At 46.1% G+C, this 22,250-nt stretch overlaps 1 protein-coding gene across 3 annotated transcripts in view; it reads right to left on the bottom strand.

Annotated features, from left to right (window-relative positions):
- The window catches only part of MEIS1 (Meis homeobox 1), a 109,852-nt gene that overhangs the window by 34,469 nt on the left and 53,133 nt on the right, over positions 1-22,250 (bottom strand). For all 3 annotated transcript variants that reach the window (XM_059828610.1, XM_059828611.1, XM_059828612.1), the window contains one exon: positions 18,512-18,657. In XM_059828610.1, the coding sequence (XP_059684593.1) occupies positions 18,512-18,657 (146 nt within the window). The remainder of the gene's footprint in view (positions 1-18,511; positions 18,658-22,250) is intronic.

Genomic DNA, 22,250 nt, shown 5'->3' with positions numbered 1-22,250 from the left:
GCGCTCTCGTCTTATCCATCCCAGCTTTTACATCCCCCTAAGTTCACTCTCCATCATTTTTACCTTTAAAACGAGAGTCCCTCATAAATTACCTCCTTCGCTCCTTAGCTCTAATGAGTTCCCTTCTGCGAAAATAGCCCAAGTTCAGCGAGATCGCGTATATGAATAATACAGCCAAGTTTTAACTCGGTAAACTTGACTAAGCAATTCTGCTTTCTGGCTAGAGAATTCATTTATCTACACCCATGTAGCGTGTGAAATCCCTTTGACTGGCTTCAGGGTGCGGACCTGTGCAGAAATACAGACTTTCTGACCAGCCTGGGCTAAAATTTAACTCCGAGAGATGAATTAAGAAGTCTCCAAAAGAAAACAACTGCTCTAATTAATTATTTACCCTACTTAGCAAAGAAACCCGGCTGATAATGCTAATGAATTTAAGACTAAAACAGACAGACATGCGTTCCCAGGATGATATTTATATGCGCAAGGACGTGCACCAAAAAAAAAGTGCAATTTAGATCTCCCGAGAGCGGGGAAAAAGCACATCCCAATTCTCCCCCAAGTCTCCAGATTTAACCCTAAATTAACAGACATCTGCCCACAAGTTCTCTATATATTGATTCCTGTCCTTATAAAAACCTCATTAAAAAGGCTTGGACGGTCGCCAGGATGTGACTCTTCCCTTCTGGCAACCCGCTTGGACCGAGAGGGCTCCCCCATAAAAAATAAGCTTCTCTCTCTCCAAAGTCGACGCAGCTCTCCACCAATTTTGCCTGGCTTTCCAAAACCTTTAAAAACCAAACTGTACCCTTCCTCACGGAGGGTCAGCAGGACCAAACTTTGCATTTCAGTGGGAATATTCATGGAGCAAGGCACTTCCCGGGGCTCGGCGTTGGCCGACGCTGGCGGGACAAGCCCTGAAATGGCTATAACCTGTGTAACTTCAGATATGGTGATAAGCTGCAGCGAACCCAGTGAAAGCCTGGGGTGCCTAAAGGATACGTCCTCATCTGTGTAAGGCGAGACCCTCGGTGGGTGTTTTCTGCAGGATGACAGATGGACGAGGCCAGGACAGGGGTTTTTGGAAGGGGCTCTTCAAACACCCAAAGAGAGTCAGCTACAAGAAGCGAGCGCCCGCCCCGGCCCCAGCCCGAGCATCCCCTCCGTCCTCTCCCGCCTGGTCTCCTTCGAGGGCTGAAGACATCAGGCACCACGCACGCGTGCGGATGCCTCTACAGATACTACCACAAGAGAGACAATCAACGTATTTGGAAGCAAAACCGTTGAGATGGCATGTCGCTTTCAGCACATTTATGATGTGACGGCCATTAATAACTTGCAAGCATAATAACATATAATCAATCCATTTTTTCAATACCAAAGCTCAAAATCCCCCTCTCTGCTTCCCCCTCCTTTCCGAACAAAACTCCACAGTTCTTTTAGAAAGACCTAAATAAAAGTAGCTAAAGACCAAAAAAATGTCACCACTAACAAGTTACAAAGTAAGAAAGAGCAACCAGGCACATCTGATCTTGTTCTATACACGAACCTTTCTAAGATGACTGCTCCAATTAAAAAAAAAAAAAAAAGTTGAATTTATCATCTTGATGATATGAAATGATGAACTTTACTATTATATGCGTATATTTTGTTTAATGGCTTCATTTATTTTAATAACAAAGAGAAACTAGATCTTTACAGATGAAAGCTTTATTTCATGGCTTCGGTACAACTGGGATTTTTAAAATCTGTGATGTTAACCAAAATGTGATAATGGATGTTCTCAAGGGCCCTATTTTATAGCATTTTATGCAGAGCCAAACTATACGTGAGACATTACAAACATGATGTTTAGCCCTATTTTAAGAAAGTAGAACTGACTCCGGTGTCAGAGGCCCCTGTAATTGTTTTCCGTCTGCTTCTCGTTCCTCTGAACAGTTACTTGTGCAGCAAAGTCCAGCTGTAGAAATAACTGTGACAAAGGCATTAGCTCTCTGAAGACTTGCTATAAAGTGATATTGAAAGGCATGGTTTGTGGGATTTTGGCTGGGAGGGGACAAGAGGGATCGCAATGTAACTACTTTATCTATAGCAGGCTGTCTTGAAGGGTCTGTTGACATCCAGAAGAAGAGACACACAAAAAAAGATGTTAAAAAAATAAAAGATGCTAAAAAAAAAAAAAAGATGCTAATTCTGCTACCGTTTTTACGTCAGTTCATTCCTAAGAGAGAGATAATCAGAAACACCTCGTCAAACTTGACCATGCTCTCAAACCTTCTGAAGAACTTCTCATCTACTCCACTTTCTTTCATTTTTACGTTAGTAGATTGAAAACAGTTGTTTCAGACAATGGCAGCACTCATGCGTACGCAGCATTAAGGATGCTCTCGTTTAATAGGCTGTATACACATATACACATCTCTATGCATGCAGACGTGTGCGTGCACGTACGGGGATCGACGTGGTTTTGCAAACTACGCCTTGCAGCCCCCAAAGCAGGGACCCAACCACCGTTTTAGGGAAGGTAGCCCAAGATGGCACCTCATGATTAATGGCTGTATCGTCCCTGGCTCGGCAGCGGCAAGGCCCCAGGTCTGATCTGCCAAACATCCCCCTCGTCTGCGGCCGATCAGCAGATGTAAGCACATAGGCCCTGTCAGCTTGACATATCATTCTTACGACGATGTCAACGAGTATTAATGTTCAATTATCCGTCCTAGAAATAACCCTCGCCTTTACGCATTGTGTAACTGGGCGCGTGGCACGGCGGTAATCCAAACGACAAGGGCAGAGATGCCCGCGCTCACCCGCTCGCTGTGAGTTGGCTTCCCAACATTGCGATGACATTGCCTCGCGGTAGCGCGTGGACGCCTTCCCCCTCCTTCCTCTCCCCGGTTGTGGGGGTTGGTTGGGTTTTTTTTGGAAGGCATGTCGCAAGGACCCCAAAGACCTCTCTCCTCCTCTTCGCACGTTGCATGTCACCCATCAGTACGCCCAGATACGCTCGGAAAAGACGTATTTTGATTTCACGCCCATACAGAACCACGAGGAGTTTGCTTGTTTGCTTGTACGGAGGGCTATAAGCCGCCCATTACCCAGCAGCCTCTTTTTATGTCCTGCACGTGGGTATAGATATATATATCATTTACCATCAAACGCAAATGTCAACAGTGGCTTCTTCCAGAGCTGCGTCAAGATCAATTCAACCCCCAACTGCAGGGCGGGAGCAATTTGTCCAAATGAAACATTACAGCTTCCCTTTGTTAAAGCAAGTTAAAAGTAAGATGCTCAGTAGAGAGATGATTTGAAGAACAAACACAAATTCATTCCTGGCATCTTTTACTACTGTTCAAATATTAAAATTATCGATCAGGACAAATTCAAATAGGGCTCTCGGAGCAAAAAGCTTACCAAGTATTTCTTCTTTTAAATCAGCGTTACGGTCAAATTACCGCTCGTTCGACCAGGCTGCGATGGAGTTTGCATGATTATTTTTTTTTTTTTTTTTTGTTACTATGGCACAGCTTCCTTGAACTAACATTCAAAGGTTATCAGCTGTAAGTTATGCTTGCTAAGTCTTCTTATACAACTCACAATCAGAGGGAGGGAGTGGGAGGAAGCCGTGTGATAACCAGTGCCAGCTTTGAGATAAAGCCCTCCACCTAATCTCTGTTTATTTAGACAACCATCTAACCGCGGCACCGGGCGTAAAAACAAGCCAGGTGTATGGCTAAGGGAATTTCTCCTGCCTTATCGTGACTGCATTGAATTTTGGGGCAAAGGGAAGCAGAGTCTTTTTTTTTTTCAAGATAACTTTGAAAATTTAAATAATCCCAAAGTTTGAGGTTTTGCTATTTGGATTCGCTCGGCTGGCTGGGCTTTTTTGCGTTGTTTTGTTGGGAGGTGATGGTAACAAAGCACATTTTATTCCGTGCTTTTGTATTTCTGGAGGTTTTGGAGAAAAAGGTTTGCCAAATCACATTTAAGAATGAAGATCCTGCATTGAAATATTTCCCACCAGAGGGGTTCCAGGGTGTTTGGAACAAATATACATATTGTGGGAGCAAACTGAGTAGCGTTTGAAATGTATTTCGCCCTAAAGAGCTGGCAGAGGGTCGGGCAACCAGCACACCTCCGCGGCAGCGACGCCGAAGCCGCTTTTCCAGGGCTGAAGCTGCTTTTCCAGCGCGGCTGCCAAAATAGAAAAGCTCTTGCAGGTCAGGCCACGAGGAGCAGCACGGTAAGGCGTCTGGCCGAAGGATAACCCAGCCTCCCTCCAGCCTCAGCGGCAGTATTAAACTGCGGTGGGAAGCTTGCACGTCAGCGGATGGCTCTATTCCTCCCGCCGCATGAGCCCAAAGTTGCCTCCGACTCGTTTTTCCCCCCTTTTTTCCCTTCTGATAACTCACCCCACCGTTTACTCGATCATTTTAGGTAGGGGGAAGTGACGAATGTTGCCGAGTGGCAGTTTTTTTGGTGCAAGAAGAATAACCCCAAGGAGCAACTTGCACCGAGACCCGGGCTCCTGTCAGCCCTATAATTGATGATGTTTTCACTGTAAGGGGTGGGGACTGGGACACATTAAGGCTCAATAGGGGAAGTAAACGGAGTGAATTGACTCAGCAACTATGCCTTTTACCACGGCTTCTAATAAGGATAAACTGATTACTGCCAAATGTACTTCAACATCACGGGGGGCAAGGGGGGGGGGAATCAATCTGCTCAAAAGAAATAAATGCCCTATCAGAAGTTTTTTTTAAAAGTGAACTTTTCTACTCAAAAGCGGAGCAGCACATTTCAGCAGCATATTGCCGCTTCTTTACCATTTGCTGCTAAACCGAAAATGAATTTGCAGCCTGAAAATGCATCCTAAAGACGGAGGCTGCGAAACGATTGCTACAAAGCCAACGTATCTTTTTTCCTAATCTCGCTGTCAAATGACTCTGATAACAAAGAGGCGCACGGCGATGCTCGCGCTGTCTTTCAGACGCTGACTTTATGTCAGCATCTTTTTAGGGCGACTGGGAGAGCGGATGCTCCGCTTCTGTGCCAGGCAGTGGGGAAGGCAAGCGGGCGGCCGCCCAGGTTGCCAGGGGTGACTACGGAGCCGACAACCCCAGGGATCCAGCAAAACCCGCCCTGACTGATGGCTTCTGCGTTCCCGCTGACCTTTGATCCCTCCTGGTTTGGCCGGGAACAAAAGAGCCCGTTCACCGGGGCCCCTCGCACGTATATTTAACGAAAGCGGTCATCGCCTAAATGATGATTAATATGTTTGCTTTACGTGCGGCGGGAGGAAGACCACGGCCATCCCGTGCCGCCGCGCAGGTAAGCACCAGGCTGTAAGAACAGAATATACCCTAGCGTGCGTGTCACGCAAAATAAATCAAGGAAATCCACCACGAAGCACATAAAAATGACTAAAACAGGTAAAGACAATTTTTGTCACTGACGCACGAAGTCGCCGAGGCTGGCGACGGCGCCAGGAGCGATTTCCCCGCGTACCCGAAAACCTGCGCGGAGTGTCTGTCATTAGAGATTTGGTGCTGCTCTGACACCGAGGGCCATCAGCAGCTCGAATGCGCTGTCGCAAAGATGCTGCCGGCTACGGCAACCGTGGAGGATGCTGTCCGACCCTCAGCGGCAACTTTCATCACCGCATATTGTCACCATAGCAATGAAGCTGGATGCAGGCAAACGACAAGGGTCTGTCATCGCTCAGCCCCGGCCTGACAGCCTTCAGCACCAGTCGCTCTCATCCAGCCTCAATAGGCAAATACATCCTCAACGGGCCCCAAAAGTAATCATCTGCCCTTCTGCAATGTCATCGTTTCGCCGGCGCTCCCGGTAGCCACGTGCAGCCCTTATACCCCGTGGAGATGCTTTGTTTGGTTCCCCAGTGAGTTTCGTGCTTTAGGGAAAAGGAAGAGAAAAGCGAGGAAAGGGGGAGCCAGAAAGGAGGCAGCGGTCCCCAAACTTCAAATATCAGAGACGATCAAGAAACAAACAAAAAAAAACCCCAAGGAAAAGAAAAAAGATCTGTTACACAAATGGCAGTAAAACGTAAGAATGGATGTTTGAAAGGAATACGACGACACTTTCCATGCAAGGGCTTCAGCAAGGAATAGGAATGTTATTGTGAAAGTCTCAAGCTCCCTTTAATATTAAACACAGGAGTTGTATATAAAACGCATCCGCCGCTCCCTTCACGGGAACAGGCGTTTGGGGTGAAGTCAGGATAACTGGCAAGGTATGCCGGGCTGTCTCCGACAGCAAACACGCTGCTCTGCCTTCACGCCAACACCGAAATCAGGGGTCCCAGCTATTTTCACGGCCCTCCTGCCAGCCATGCCACAAAGAGACAATTAACTTGGTCTACTTCCCCGCTGCCTTGGTGGAAGTACGGTGAGAAATGACAGAAATCAGAGGTGGCAAACTCTATCTCATCTAGAGCTTGTCTGCCTGGTTGGATTAATCATAGCGTCTCTATTTCGGGAGACTTTCTGCGCGGGATCAGTTTTTACTCATCCCGCCCATGCAAAGTCGCCCCTTCCAACCGCGGCGCGTGCAGAAGATGGTGAGAAAGATTTGCCTTGGTGGTTACCTTACTTAGCTCATCTCGACCACGCACTTCGTATTTTACTTCGTGCTTAGTCATACAGAATAACCTGATTTAACAGCGATCCTACGTATCCCGCAAGCCCTCTCACCATTTGGAAAGCCGCCTTTTAACGATATTTAATTTAGACTCGCTTATATGCTACATTTGCTAGCGAACACATTGGCTACATGGCTCTTATTTAACACGTTCGCCGTACCCCCGTAGCGCACAACACGCTCGCCGGGCCGCGGCAGCCCTGGAAAGACAATTCACTGCTTGAACATTTTAAAACCTGATTTACCGTTCCAGAGAAACAACTAACGCAACTAATCTTCCAGGACAAATGTAACGCCGAAGAACAGCTAAACTGAAACGTATAAATTCCATATATACTTAAAAATATTATCGTCTGTAATTTAATATAACAATATTTCTAGGCCTATAACCTTGCACGCAGAGGCAATTTCCCAAGCATTAATACTTAAATGGGTCATATGCACCACATCTGTCATTCTGTCCTGAAGTCTATGAGGCACAACCAAGACTCTGCAAGCCTATTGATTTTTCTAGCATTTGCTTTAATTTACTTAACCATTGAGAAATCCATCAGTACATAAAGGGCAACTGTCCATTACTGCCTCATTTGCAGACATTCTTTCCCTTCGGGTTTTTTTTTCTTTTTGGGTAAATATTTCCCCTTAAATCGCTGTGTGTTTACAGTGTAAAAATGAATCCGGAAAGTGCTCACACCTGTTTCTGTTCAGTAACTGCTGCACTGAGGTATATGTAATGTGCTTAAAGATAGAATAAATATCTCGACATTATTACATCTGTGTGCAAAGGGTGGTAAATTAGATCCTAATTACATTAACAGGGATTCTGCCTCCCAGCTTAAATTTTACATGAGCACTCTGTAAAAATCCAAAAGCTCTGCTGTGGTTTCTTTACGAGCTGGTGATTACAGCTACTTCCTATGCGGTCACTAAATATTCTGTTTACAAATAAATGAAGAAGCTTTGAGCCAACTTGCCAGGGTAATAATCCGTGTTGTTGCTTTTTTTTTTCTTCCCCCAGCAAACCTTTACCACATAAGCATGGCAACAATCAGAAGCCCTGGCTTCATCTAATTACTCTATCACATAATTTCACAAATTGCCTTTTCACTGGGGAGCCAAGTGCAAAACACGCTCACAGTGGGATTTCAGGCAGCAGCTTTCATTTACTACTCATTTCTTGTTAAATTAAACACAAAAACACCAGTTGTGCGAAAGAAGTCAAAAAGAATGCTTGCAAATGAGCCAGACAAGTGTATCTTATATTTATACCATTCGCACAAAATAGCTCATTGGCAAGCTGGATTTTTAATGGCACCATTATCGCCTTTAACCCTTTTAAAGCCCGGCGCGAGGCTGGTAACCGGATCAGCCCGACCAAACTCAACCCTGGCGCAACGGCATCAGGCACCGCAGCAGCCTCAGTAGCCGACACGGCATCCTTTAGTTAATAACCGGCAAGAGGAGGCAGCGTGCCCCGACTTCGCCTCCACGTAAACCCCTTTAATCCCCTGGGTTTAACGGGGAACGACCCGGGGCAGAATCTGGCCCACGAATTCCTGGGTGTTACACCCACCTAATAGGAGGGAGGGAGGGTCCTACAAAGAAATCGAGTGGGATTTGTAAGCGCAATTCCTATTTCACCCCAGCACGGCCCGCCGAGGTGCGGGGGAGCCGGTGGGACTCGGGGACAGAGGGACCCGGAGGGCCAGACCCCGGCTAATTATCCGAGCGCTAACAAGGCAGGATTTCAAGCTGCCACCGAGGAACACAAATTATTTTGAAAATAATTGCAGCCAGCGTACCATCGCCGGTGGAAGTGAACCAGAGGTTACGCCGCTCTAAGATGACATTTTTTACATCAACAAGTACAAAACTAAAACACGGCCATTAGTAATTAAAGCTGTTCCTTTTGTAGCACCAGAGCCAGTAGGTCAGGTACCGTTTTACATCAGAAACCAGGCCTTGATGGCTGTAGATTTGCCAGCATTATCTGCACAGGGAGGAAAAAAAAACATTAGCAGCAGCTGTCTGTGTGCCTCGACACTGAAAATCCTATTCATACAGACAGGTGGAGTAATTTAAAAGCCAATGTGGTGCAATTTTGATGCAACTAATGCCACTGTTTACTAAAACGCCGCCATTACCGCTGTTTATGAAAACATTACTAAAATTGCATTTTATTCATAAGAATCCGAAGATTCTGGTTATTACCAGCTTCAAAATTACTCTGCCCCCAACTGCAGCTTATGACCCTCTGGGGTTTACAACCTGCTGCACCGACGGCCCCACGCTCAGGTTTCAACAGGGAAATCAAGGGTTTATCCTCCTTGCCGTTCCCACGCAAGCACAGCGCAACTCCCGGATCAGCACAAGGTTCCCGGCAAATAAGTAGAGTTCTGCCAACAATTCTACTAATCAACCAGATTCATCTAATGTGGCATTTATCTTCCCGAAAAGATCACCTAGGGACCCCAAAAGCTCTGGTTGACATGAACATGGGTCATCTAGGAAGAAGAGTTTCACTTCAAAGTTGACTTTAGGTAATGAATAGGGGAAGCCACCTAAGGCAGAGTCCCACCATTTCCCCTGTGAGATCAAAGAAAGTCCTGGAAAAACATAGTTATATCTCAAACGGACCCTTCATTTTACTAGTGTGCCTCAAGTGACACTTTAGTGTCACTAATGTGACTACCTCCCTTTTTGCATCACTGGCACGGAGCATCATAGTGGGAATAAGGTTTTTCTGTGGGTTGTTTTTTTTTTTTAAACGTATTTCCAAAAGGTCTTAGGCTGAACAGGTTGGATTTGAAAAGGTCAACCAGTAGCCAGGAAAGGAATATTCATGCTATACCTAAAATCTGAGAAGTATTTTCTGGGCAGAAGTTTCTGGCTCATAAAGCAGAAGGGGCAGTGGTAAGACTCCCAGACCTTGCCTTATTAAAATGATGGCCCACCACTGAAGTGAGACGAGTCCTCTACTAAATACTACGGGTCTAAATCAGGCAATGATGCAAAAGGCAAGGTAAATTAGGTAACTACATATTAACTTAAACTCTTTTCTGCCTACTTAGCTTCTCTCTACACATATATTTAGCATTGCTGTAGCTTACAGGGTGAGGAGCTGGAAGTACAAAGGTGAATCTAATCAATACGTTTGGTCATATATTGAAAAATGCATGTTCAGCTGAGCATTTGGGGGGAAAGGATGGCATGGCCCATGGAAATCTTTAACTTTCCATCAACAAAAAAATTCCCTTCCACAAGAAAAGTTTACTGTGGCTAATTTTGATGGGCAAGACAGTAAACATAACCAGTTAATATTAAGAATCAGGGCTCCTTGAATATACGCCATGAGAAAAGCGTGTAAGGTATACCGGTGCAGCTTCTGTGTAGTTGAAGGTAAATGCATTAAAAGGGAAACAAAACTTTTAAGATGGGTAAAACACCAACTCACTTCTCGTGCCTGGCCTGGAGCAACAAACAGACTGTATCACAGAATCACTAAGGTTGGAAAAGACCTGTAAGACCATCAAGTCCAACCATCAACCAAAAAACCCCACCATGCCCACTAAACCATGTCCCGCAGTGCCACCTCCACATGTTCCTTGAACACCTCCAGGGATGGTGACTCCACCACCTCCCTGGGCAGCCTCTTCCAGTGCTTCACCGCTCTCTCAGGAAAGACATTTTTTCCTAATATCCAATCTAAACCTCCACTGGCGCAACTTGCGGCCATTTCCTTTTGTCCTATTGCTTGTCACTTGGGAGAAGAGACCAGCACCCACCTCTCTACAAAACCCTTTCAGGCAGTTGTAGAGAGCCATGAGGTCTCCCCTCAGCCTCCTCTTCTCCAGACTGAACACCCCCAGCTCCCTCAGCCGCTCCTCATCAGACTTGTGCTCCAGACCCCTCACCAGCTCCGTCACCCTTCTCTGGACACGCTCCAGCACAATATCACTGGTTTGGTTCATTCAGATGAGGGTTAAGTTCATGCAAACAGATGTAAGATACTCTATGCCAGAGGAAGGGAATGCATCTTGCACAACTTGATGTACCACTTCCAAATGCGACCCTGTTTGAAAGGCAGCTTATCTTACACCGCAGATTAACACATCCCATCAGATATGTGCCCAACTGGTTTGGTGCCTCATATTTTGGCACTTTACCTGATCTGATTAAGTCACTCGCTAGCTTACAGCGGTGCGCTGTGGAACTCCTTCAAGAGTTAGGCGATTGCCAATAAAAAATTAACACCGGCACTTATATACATAAGCATATCTGAGAATCGACATAGGCTCTTTTGTAGCAACTGTGTTAGAGGACAAGCTAAACAAACAACTAATAATGAACTGAGCCCGTGAATTTATCCTCATTTCCTGCTCACCCACTGCTTGCCAAGATACTGTTGTTGCCTTTGGTGTACTTCGCATTGCAAATTATTTGCCAAGATATTTCCGTGGGTACTTCCAGATTTACAAATCGGTGGTCAGATTTTTTTCTCTCCCCCTTCAAAATGCGGTACTTGAATTTTGCACATCTGCTTTGACTGCGGAAAGACAGTACATCACCTAACACATTGCTGGGCCTTGACTGGAGGAGGCTAATTTCAAAAATGAAGTTGCACACGCAAAATATCACAGCTGCAAATTTCAGAAGAAAGGAGAGGGTGGAGAAGAAAGCAAAGCATCTACTGTTGACTTAAAAATTCTTACTGCAAACATTCTTGCTGGTAAACGCATTTCCCAGAATATTTACACAAACAAAAGGAGTTCTAGTACAACCAGAGCAAGTGTAATTTAACATCTGAATTAATGTTTATCATGTTTCAACTTTTCAGTATTCCCTCGCTTCTACTCAGATGTGAAATTCTTCTGGTGTGTAAATACTAATGTGTTTCAGCAGCTTCCAAATAATTCAAATTCTTTATCATGCTGGTGGCTTCCACATTGGTACAACAGTGCCTCCAAGGTAGAAAATGGGGAAAATGGGGAAAAAGAGAAGATAGCCCTTTGGGAATAGACACTCTCTAAAATCTAGCCCAGGCTGTTGGCTACCTTCTGTTTTCAACCAAAATACATCCCTGGACCACTGCTGTTCCTCAAACCTGGGAGGAGCCTGGGACGAGATGTCTCATACCGCACAGTTTAAGACAACACAACGGTTGTCTTCCTCAGAAATGAGACTGAATCGTAGATATGACAAAACCAGACGCAGTAAGTACACCACACTTCTCAACGTGAGCACAGCCTAAGTGAGGAATCTGGTTTCCTTGAACCAATTGACTAAAGCACCCTATATTTTTCTTTTCTGGTCTAAAGCCAAAGGTTTGTAGCATAGCTCAGCGTTGGCAACCTAAATAATCTGTAGGCCAGCATGAGATCTCAGAACATGAGACATCCTCTTTCCAAGAAATCATGAAACTGGATCAACAGCAGCATTGCCAAGGGTATCCCCCCAAAACCAACAGTTTTCTTCAAAAACGGCAAAATTCACCCACGCTAGAAGATGGACCAATCCTTGGAGGCCGGACAGCAGGTCACAGCAGCGAGTTTGAGGAAGATTAAAAGAAAGTGCTGAAGGTTTTGACAGTCAGTGTCCTCCATCAAACTCTGGCAGGGCTGAAGGGTTAAGAAGTTAACTCAACCCGAGTTACCTAAATCCTGTTTGTCCTCCTTTCTGGAGCTCCCAATTCAATTCTGACAGAAACTCGGAATAATTATCTTCTCCCGTAATAACATTTCCCATTTTCTCCCGCTGAAGATGACCACCACAGCACCTCCACCAGCAGAAGGGAGCTGAGGACCCTCATCGTGGGTTACCTGCACCAACCCGTGGCAGATGCTTTCGCTTTTTTTTTTTCCTGGCTTTTCCCAGGAATTCGGGACAGCTGGCACTAAGAAGTCTTGCAGATGTGGAAGAAGGATTTTCACAGCTTCGCCCACAATAAAATCAAGTGAAAGAGGAGACTTGCGTATTTGGGATAAAGCGGGGGGGAGCTTCCCCCCATTCTGAGTCCAATATATGGAAATATGACCCCTGTCACGCAGATGAGCTCCAGGAGCCCTCTGGCATTTGGCAGTGCAAGTATCAATTGGTGCGGGATGGAGAGTCATTGTAAGTTGTACTTTCGGGGTGGTGGGGGGGCGCGTTTTGTTTTAATGCCTCCAAACCTGCTTGAGAATAGAGCAAAGAAAACCCTCGCTGGTTTTAGCCAAGTATTTCCCCTTTTTATGTTTCCAGCAGCCTAGTTTTGCACTCATCTGCCCTCTTGCTATAGCCCTTTCCAAAACCGGACAAGCATCCCGCTTGGAGTACGGGCAGGGAGCCAAATTAAGCCCACGCTCCTCCTCCCAAAGCAATATCTCATAACGACGGAGGGATGAAGGAAGACCTGAAATCCACTTGCTTTAACCTTAAAAAGCTGCTAGCCTGTAAAATATTCATATGTGAACAAAACTTACAGAATTAAGCTATGTAGTAGTATTTTTCTATCAGAAGAACATCCTTGAAGCGCTGGGGACTGTTTTTCTCAGCTAGATCCTGATCCTGATTCAGCTAGATCCTGACAAAGTCCCTCCTTCAAATACCTGTCTCCAAATAAATTATTTTATACAAATAACAGCTTTGCTAAATAGACCGCATGTTGCTTATTATAAATTTTCTTCTATAATACAATGGCATCAAGCGATCAACAAAGCTTCAAAATCCAGATACATAACAGAAAAAAACCTTTCACTTTTACAGTAAAGTCAACATGTTTCAGCTACGTCTTTTACTTTCTGCTCAGTCTCCCATTTCAGTGAGATTTAACCTCTTCAGGAAATTGTTTTAAAAGCAGTTAAAAATAATGATTAAATTATGGGATTTACATGAAAGAAATCCCTGGCCCATTCATTTTTTTAAATGATGGTAATTTGTTTTTTAAAAGGTGTTTGAAGTCCTTGAACCTACCTCTTGGCATGATTAAAAAAAAAAAGTGGTTTATAATCCCCTAATGTGGTTAAATAAAGCCTTCAATAGTTTAAATTGTTATTAAACATCTTTTGGGATTATAATTTTATGGGTTTTTTTGTCTGATTAGAAGATGAACGCGAAGATCATCAAATACTCATCATATAACAAACCAATTACATTGTATAATCCCCAAAATGAGGTTTGAATCCCAACATTTTAAATTAAGCTGGATTTAAAGGATGCCGAGAATTCACCCCCCAAACTCCCTTCTTCTAGTTTTGAACCAAAAGGTACCATTGCTAGGACAAAATCATCGTACGGGTTGAAGCAGAAACTAATCCTGTTGCCACAATTAAATTTACACAGATCTGGTTGTAGGCAAGATTATTATTATTTTTTTCCCCCTTCCCTGCCTCCAAGCTTTTCCCTTATTTGCAATCCCTGCTGCGGGCTACACAGTACAGTGAGAAGATCCGCTTGAAAAACGGTGGTGAGACCTGATCCCTGAATGTCAAGTGATCCAAGAAATAATCAAATAAATAATAACAAAAAAAGCGAGCGCCTGTAAAACGTTGCCATGCTGCAGCGCACCCTGAAATTATCCTTAGGGCAACTTTCTGGAGCCCAGCTCCAGCACGGGACTGGTTCCCCCCAATCCCTCCTCGAGACCCTGCCATGGCATTTGATGTTCATCTGCTGCCACCCCACAAGCCTCCCCTCATTTTTGACCCAATTTTTACAGTTCGGGGATGTCCTCACAGCTTCACCAAACTATTAGTAGCCTTATTTATTTATTTATTTATCTATCCATCCATCCAAATAGTAACAGGACATTCCTTCCGCCTCAAATTTATAGCAAAATCCTAAAACCAGATTTCACAAACCTCAAAATTTACAGGCTGCTGTCACAATCTACCATTAAAAATTTCACCAAGCTCCACAGCTACGTTTTGCCTAACTAATGGCCAACTTGGGCAGCTCTTCCAACCCAGACATTTAATCAAAATCAAGTCACAACAGCAAAAAGTTAAAAATAAATCCTGCAAAGTCTGAAGTGTAAGTCCGATCACCGCTTTTCCTTTTGTTTTGGCTGATTCTTTTGGTTGTTATTATTCCAAGGGGAAGAAAAAAAAAGGGCAATTTGGATGAATCCATCCCCTGAAGTGTCTCAGAGCATACTGCCTGCACCCGCGGAAGACAGCGCCTGACCGCCCTTTGGGCACACGTCAACTCACTTCTGCGCATCAGTCAAAATAACGGGGGGCTACAGCGTGACCCTGAGCGGGAACTATTGCCCGAACACTTCAACAACCGCAGAGGCTATGGCCTTGCGTTTGATTTCTTTTTTTTCTTCAATAAAGTAAAAAGAGAACTTCCTCCGATGTGAGAAACGAGAACTAACGGACAAACCTTAGCAGCTGAAGCCAGTACACAGAGGAAGGCTTGATACTCTTGGAGATGGAGTAACTGCATAGAAGGAATTACACCAGCCTATACACTTCTAAAAGATTATATTAGTCCAACATTTATTTTCAATCTTTCCAACCATTAGTCATTAGTATGACAGACACAGCAATTACTGTCTATTTTGTTTAATTCCATGCCACTGATGTGTATTAATATTACAATTGTGAGAAAAAAAAAAAAAAGAATTTGCCTTTGCGAAGGAGGGCTCCCAAATAACACCCCAATTAGGAGGCACCAGCGGTCAAGGGGATGCTGGATTTCGCGCTTAACCGCTGCTGGTTTCTTCCCTGCCATTTTCCGGATGGGAAAGCGAAGGCGGGTTAAGCGCTGGGGGCAAAAGGGAGGTACCGCCTGCTCTGACACGTCCCCAGCCTGAACAGAGCCACCTCCCTACCTCTCCTCACCTCCTGCTTTAGGAAGGACCTCGTGTCCACCCTAGGGAAGACCAAATTCACTAATAATAAATAAATAAATAAATGAATAAACAAACAAACAAACGATGTGGGATCCCTAGCTTCCTCAGGATGACCTCCCTCCCGCAGCGAGGAGCCCAGCTGGGGACACCGTCATGCCCATCTGCAGGGTTATAAGAGCTGTCATGAGGCCCAGACGCCCTCGTAAATGAACTGGAGTCTTAATTCCTTCCGTTGCTCCCCCCACTACTCCTCAGCTCTGACTGCAGCCACGGTTGGGGCGCGGGTTGTTCTGCAGAGAGGACGGCACCCCAAGCAGCTCGTCAACACGTTACATTGCTCTGGCACTGACTTAGTGTTGACTCAGCCCACGTTAGCAGCACGCTTGCCCGGAGGAGATCTTCCTCCACACACAAGACCCACTGCTCTTCTGGATGCATGAGTTCTCTGGTGCTTCTCACTCCAGCGAGAGCACTCCCAGCCGAAATCCGTGCTTGGAAGAGCCTACAGTGTCATCCAGACACGTTTTAATTTGGGGAAACTGTCCACGACCCCACCTACGGTCGATTTGAAAGGTCCGTCTCAAGGTCCTCGTGAAAAGGTTGGACTGGGTGAGCCAATTCTGCTTGACTGAAGTGATCAGAGAAGGCTGGAGCTACGCTGATGCTGCCGGAGGAGAGAAAGCTGCCCTGCAATAAATCAGTGTGCTTCATCGGGCTGGGCTGGATCCGCACAGGGGATGGTGGATTCTTAAAGCAAGCTTTAGCTCAATGCTGCAAGGTAGAAAATGCAGCAGCTTCCCTGCACAGCTCCTGGGGGGTTCCTGTAATTCTGTATTTGAGGTTTCCAGAAGAAGAGACCACCTCACAAGCAGATGCCCGGATGGTGTCTCCCAGGGGCAGCTCTGCAGCAAACTCCACAAGCACTCTCATTTTCTCTTTGGCGCACCGCCACTGCACAGCGGAAGAGCGAAAAGCCACTTCCACCCTGCGCCTAATCCGGACGGAAGAGCAACAGGGTCCGACCTCTGCTCCCGAGACTGTGCGTGAAGCCAGCCACGGGGTCAGCTCAAGCCCACGGAGCGAAATGCTCAGCACAGGGTGGCTCCTGCCACGAGGTTTTTCGGGAGTCACCCCCGCTATCTTCCGCCGTGCTCCCAGGAACGGGTTTGGAGGGCGGTAGCTGGCCCAGGCTTAGAGCGCGCTGGAGGCTGCTCAAGCGGTTTAACAGCATAGGCCGTCACGTTCCTGTGCCCGGGTGATGTTTAATTTACTAGCACAAACGCAGCGACAGGCCTCTTCCAGGAAAAAATACTAACAGCATGAATAATAGCAGCATACACTACTTAATTTGTGTTTCCTCAGCTGGGAACTATGGGGACTGACGTGCAGCTGCTCCGTGTCCCCTGGTGTGCCTCGTCCTGACCGCAGAGCTTCCAGGGCTTCTCCTCAAACCAGAACCTAAACCAGCCGCTTCAGGCTGGTGTCAGCACCGCTGCCGGCACAGCATCCCCGGACCGTTCCGGAGGCAGAGATGTCCTTAACCTCACCTCGACCTGCAGAGACACACCAGGAGCCCGCCCGTCCCGGGCGAGGACCTAGAATCAGGGAGCCGCCAAAAGGGACCTCAGCCTTTGGAAGTGATGCGCCCAACGCGTCAGGGACAGGGCTGAGGAGCTGGCAGAGCTGGGGCACGGCTGACCTGGAGCCTGCCGGAGAGAGAGATTAACTGGGAAGATATCCGAGGCCCTCTCTGGTCTCGGGGGAGGAGCGCTCCAGGACGAAGGTTCATTCATAGCAACCCAGGACCGCGCGGGGCAGGATTCCCCGCCTGATCCCCGTGCTGACAAGAGTCATGGCAGATATCTGGTTTCTTGGCTCAGCGGGGGACGGAGGGGCGACGTGCGTGAGCGCTTCCTCCAGTTCACGAGTATAGCCTTGGCAGGGCTCCCGCCGGGGCTGGGCAAGCTGGCCGGCTTCTGCTTTCACCCTGACCCCAACTACAGGCAGGGGAGAGAGTCAAGCGCCGGGATTAGAGGCGAGAGCCGTCCTTCACTACCACCCGCAGACCCCCGGCACCCCTCGCCTGGCCCTTATCCTCCTGGCACGGAAAAGCTCAGACGGAAAACCTGGGGCCGAAGGCCCGCGTCCCCACGGGGGATGAAAACACAGTGACGGATCACCACAATTTGATGAAAAAAGGAGAATGGCATTAGAAACACTGTGCTAAATGCTAACGTTAGAAGGTGTGGTACACAATATAAAGCCTTGAAAGAAGCTCCAGCACCCAGCTTCACCCTACACACCCGGCCCGAGCTTTGATTTCTAATCCCAGGAGTAAAAAAAAAATACAGATAGCTGTGGCAACAGAAATAGCTGCGCATCCCCCCACCCTTTATAACGTTAAATACGGGGGTAACTTACACTCTGGGAATGAGAACGTCTCAAAGAAACAAAAAATTATACTTTGCTATTAAACCAGATACATTCAGACCTTTCATCATGAAGCTTCTGATGCTCTGTGACAAACATCTGAATAAGGTCTTTGTTTGCTTTTTGCTTTGTTTTTAAGCTCCCCGATTATTTTCCGCGCTTCTCCGGAGCACAGAACCAGGGGCTGAACGCTGCTCTCTGCTCCAAAGCAGTGATTCCCACGTCAGCTAAGGGGAGCTGGAGCTGTGCGAGCAGCGGGGCAGGACAGGTCTCTGAGGTTATTAGTATAAGCTTAGTCACACTTTGCGGTGACGTCCTGTTAACAACTGCGACTCGAACCCAAAAAAAAAAAAAAAAAGAAAAAAAATCTAAAAACAACACACACAAAACCCCCCAAAACCATAAAAACATACGCTCCGTGCTCTTCCCCTGGCATCTAGCAAATGAGGCAACAACAACAACTCTGCCCGGCAAAGTTCCCTGAGCTGCCTGTCAGTAACATCATACGTATTTTTTGCTTTCTACGACTACTACAACTATGACATTTTCCATGTTTTATTTTGCATATGTGATCTAGAGTTCACTTACTGTTAGATGCTGGAACAGCCATGCCCTCATGATATTTGTGGCTACTTTGGGAAAGATGCCACGCTTTTTATGTCGCTTTTTGTCCTTATCTGGATCATCATCATCACCTGTGCTGGGGGAAGCTACACTGTTGTCCAAGCCGTCACCTGTAAATATAGTGAATCAAATTTTGACTTATGCTACCTTTATATACTTCAGCCGAAGCCTGGCTTTGGGTATAAACTGCATGAATATTTAAATGAGGTATAAATTCTTTAACATCGTTATTCACCAGGGGTTGAGGGGATGGGGGGGAAGAGACATGAGGAGAGGGAGGGTCTCAGGACCGTGTTGGCCCCGTTCTGGTTTATCCTGAAGGACAGTGCGGCCATTTCTGCCACTGTAACCCAAAACAAAAAAGTGCTTAAAAAATAAAAAAAAACCACCAAAAAATTTTGCAGGCATCCAGCTTGCAGAGGTGGAAACGGTGGCTTTTCTTCACACTAGGTCACTTCCCAAAAATTCATCCCAATCAGCTGCTTTGGCTGAGATGGCAATTGGGAAAGGATCGATGGTGTCCCATCCCCGCGACGTGTGTGAAGCTGGGTGCCCCGTCCCGCTCTGGGATGCGAAAAGCGGCGTGAATGCAGCTCTCTCGCAACATCATATTCTCTCCCCAAATTCAGAAATAACCAGAGGACTGGGGTATCGCTTACGTTAAGTCTTTTATAGATGCTCGACTTCCCCTGACTTTTTGACGGGAGGTGGGTAGCTAACTGGTCTTCCCCTCTTCCCAGCCCCAGCCGAAAGAAATTCATACTGGGATGAGTAGGTACCAATTTGACATACACCGTAGGAATTAACACCCTGCTTTGTGCCGGTGTGTCATATCCATAATGGGTGTCTGCTCCCGTTAAACAACAACTGATCCAGAATGAATTTCCTTAATGCAGAGAAGGTCTCAGACAGTTCTCATCACATTAGCAACGTCTCTACGGGAGGACGTAACTGCGTAGCAGCCAACTTGGGTCTGGGCTGATGGGCTACCGGTCAAAGGAAAACAAAAGTTGCAGTGCCCGGCCAGTTTGCCTGCAATTTTTGTTTCAAACCCTGACAGCAGTTTATAAACAAGTCCACATAGCGAATCATTCCCTGCACGTGGATTGAACGGTATATCCTGGCTGCCGAGGACACTGTATTTGTAGCAACAGGGAGTTGTGTGTTATTAGGCAAGTGTTTTTTACACCCCCCGGGGCATGAGTGATCAAGAAAGTCATCTGAATTGGGCTGAATCAAAACTATCTCTGTTAGGAATAAAAATAAAAAATAATTCTTCTTTTCACCAAAAAAAAAAAGGATGTAGACTGTCAAAATTATGATTTGTTAAACAGCCTTCAGCACCAAAAAAAAAAAAGTTATTATTAGTGTTATATTTTTAGTACCTTACTGACCATGGCAAATTTATAATTGTCCTTATGACTTGGCCTGTGTCTTTAATGAAACGGTAACCTTGTGTAGTTATAGAAACAAACAAGATTTTTATGAAGAAATCAGATATCCGGCAAATTCTTTGAAAGCCCAGTATGTAAAAAAGGGCTTTTATACAGAGAAGCAATTCACCATATAAAATAATAATTCATAAAAGAAACATGAGCAAAGGAAACAACTCAACAGCATTTAAAATTCCACGGGCTAATCCACTTTCTGTCTGTGAGAGGCAAACAAGGAAAAGAAAAGTATTACGCATTCATTGATTAAAAATGAAAAGCTTCTAACCTAATGACACTGCCTTTCACCACCTCCCTGCAATCCTCCACCCACCCTCTCCCCCCGCCCCGCTTTTTTAAAACACACTCTCTCCTCATTTCAAACCCCCTTCAGATTAATTTAGCCGGCATCGCCTCGTGCCTGACGGGAGGAGGACTCATTGATAATTTATGGAAATATCTCCTATAATCCAAGGGAGATGACTTTTTTCCCAGCTTTGTGCATCAATAGATAATCAAGGTCTTCCAGCAGCCTTAGCTTCCCATTACCTCGGGCAAGAGAATTCCTGAAAGCATGCCTCCGGGGCACCTGAATTATATCCTCCATTAGGGGAGGAAAAGCTTTCTGCATTCCACCTATAACACTCCCCAGAACCTTTCCTGTTTATTTCTGCTGTATGAAAGCAGAAGCATTAGGAACAGGATTTTTTAAGTGAAGACTTATGTAGATACAATGGAGAAACCTTTCAAGCGCGAGCCAGATCACCTCCTTCAATCCCTGGCGGTGACCTATCCCAAATAAAAGGTTTCTGTTACATCATTAGCTCAAGCCAAAAACAGCCTTGGCTTAATGCACAGTTTGTTCTTCCTACTGTTTTTAGGCAAATACTGCTACTTTGCTCCCATCTGGGAGGGAAATTACACTGCTGGGCTGTAATCTAAGACAAGATTTTCATTGGAAGCAAATGCTTTCAATCCAGTGTAAATACTGGTGCATGTTCAGAAAAGCCTAAAACAATAAACCCTGGCCCCGTCCGACCCAAGTTAGGGAAAGTGAAAGGCAGGGAGAGGATAGGAAAGCACCCGGCTATCCTGAGAGCCAATGCTTCGCTAGACTTCTATAAATTGTTTAACCTCTTCCACTTTTTTAAATGGAAAATTGATCCCGTAAAGACTGAAACCACAGAGAGAAGTCTAAATGGTCAATTGTGGATTTTAGTATTTCCATCTACTTTGCAACTCGATACGCTCACCTCTGTGAGGTCTCCAGAGATCCCCCCCCGCCCCTTTTTCCTCTTTTTCAAGATCACTAAACAAACTTGAAGCACCGCTGACCAGCCACACGGTAGCAGCTACGAACCGCATTTGTAAAAACGTCAGCGGCGACTCCGTTCCTGAAGTTGACTTCTCCTGCCGCCAAATGAAGGCGAACTGAAAAGGTGGAAATAATCATAGAAATGATGCTAGTCCATAAACAAGCTTACAGCCTCATTAGTATAGCGGGAGGCTCCGCTGGGTGATTTATGCTTGTTTTGCCGATGCCATGAGGAAATGCCATAGGGCAACTTTAGCCAGCTGCTAATGGGTTCTGACAGCTTCTTAGCAACTAGTGCAAGCAACGCCGTGGCGTTCGCTAGTGACAGAAACCGAAAATGTCATATTATCTGCCCATGTGTCACGAAGTCCGTGTGGCAATTAACTAGCAGGCCAGTGACTGAGGGGCCAGAGGCTCTTCAAAATGGCCCGTGGCTATTCGGGGGGCAGAGCAGGCGCACCGCGCGCGTTTACGCCGCACATATGCACGGCCGTATGCACGATCTCCGTCGCGCTCCCTCCGTCTCGGTCGCCAATGAGTTCGGTCCACACGGATCCTTTGTCCGTGGAGAAACCCCGGCTTGCTTTCTCTTTAGGCACGGTGTGACATTATCAGGGGAACTGCAAGTAATCTGTCTTGATATGATGGTTGGAAATGGCGCTTTAATTGGCAATACCTGATTCTCTGGTTCTGAGTGCTGGATCCGAAGGTGCTAGCTGTTTTTCTGCTCGCTCGCAAATTAGTCTAAAAAGATTTAAGATCACTGAAGCAGACTCGTTGCCTGTCAAATTGCTGGGAGCGCAGTGACTCTGCACAGCAACTAGACGCTATTTAAAAAAAAAAAAACTAAAAAAAACCCGGAGCCTGTAAGGAGCAGGAGGAGAGCCCGGGCTCCGCGCGCCCGTTCCCCGGCGAGCAAAACCAGGCGCTATATGTCAAACTGTCAAACCTTTCAGCG

This window comes from Gavia stellata, chromosome 23 (genome assembly GCF_030936135.1).
Source record: "Gavia stellata isolate bGavSte3 chromosome 23, bGavSte3.hap2, whole genome shotgun sequence".
Taxonomy (NCBI): Eukaryota; Metazoa; Chordata; class Aves; order Gaviiformes; family Gaviidae; genus Gavia; species Gavia stellata.
Note: the sequence above shows the minus strand (reverse complement) of the source record. Positions and strands in the feature narration are given on the sequence as shown.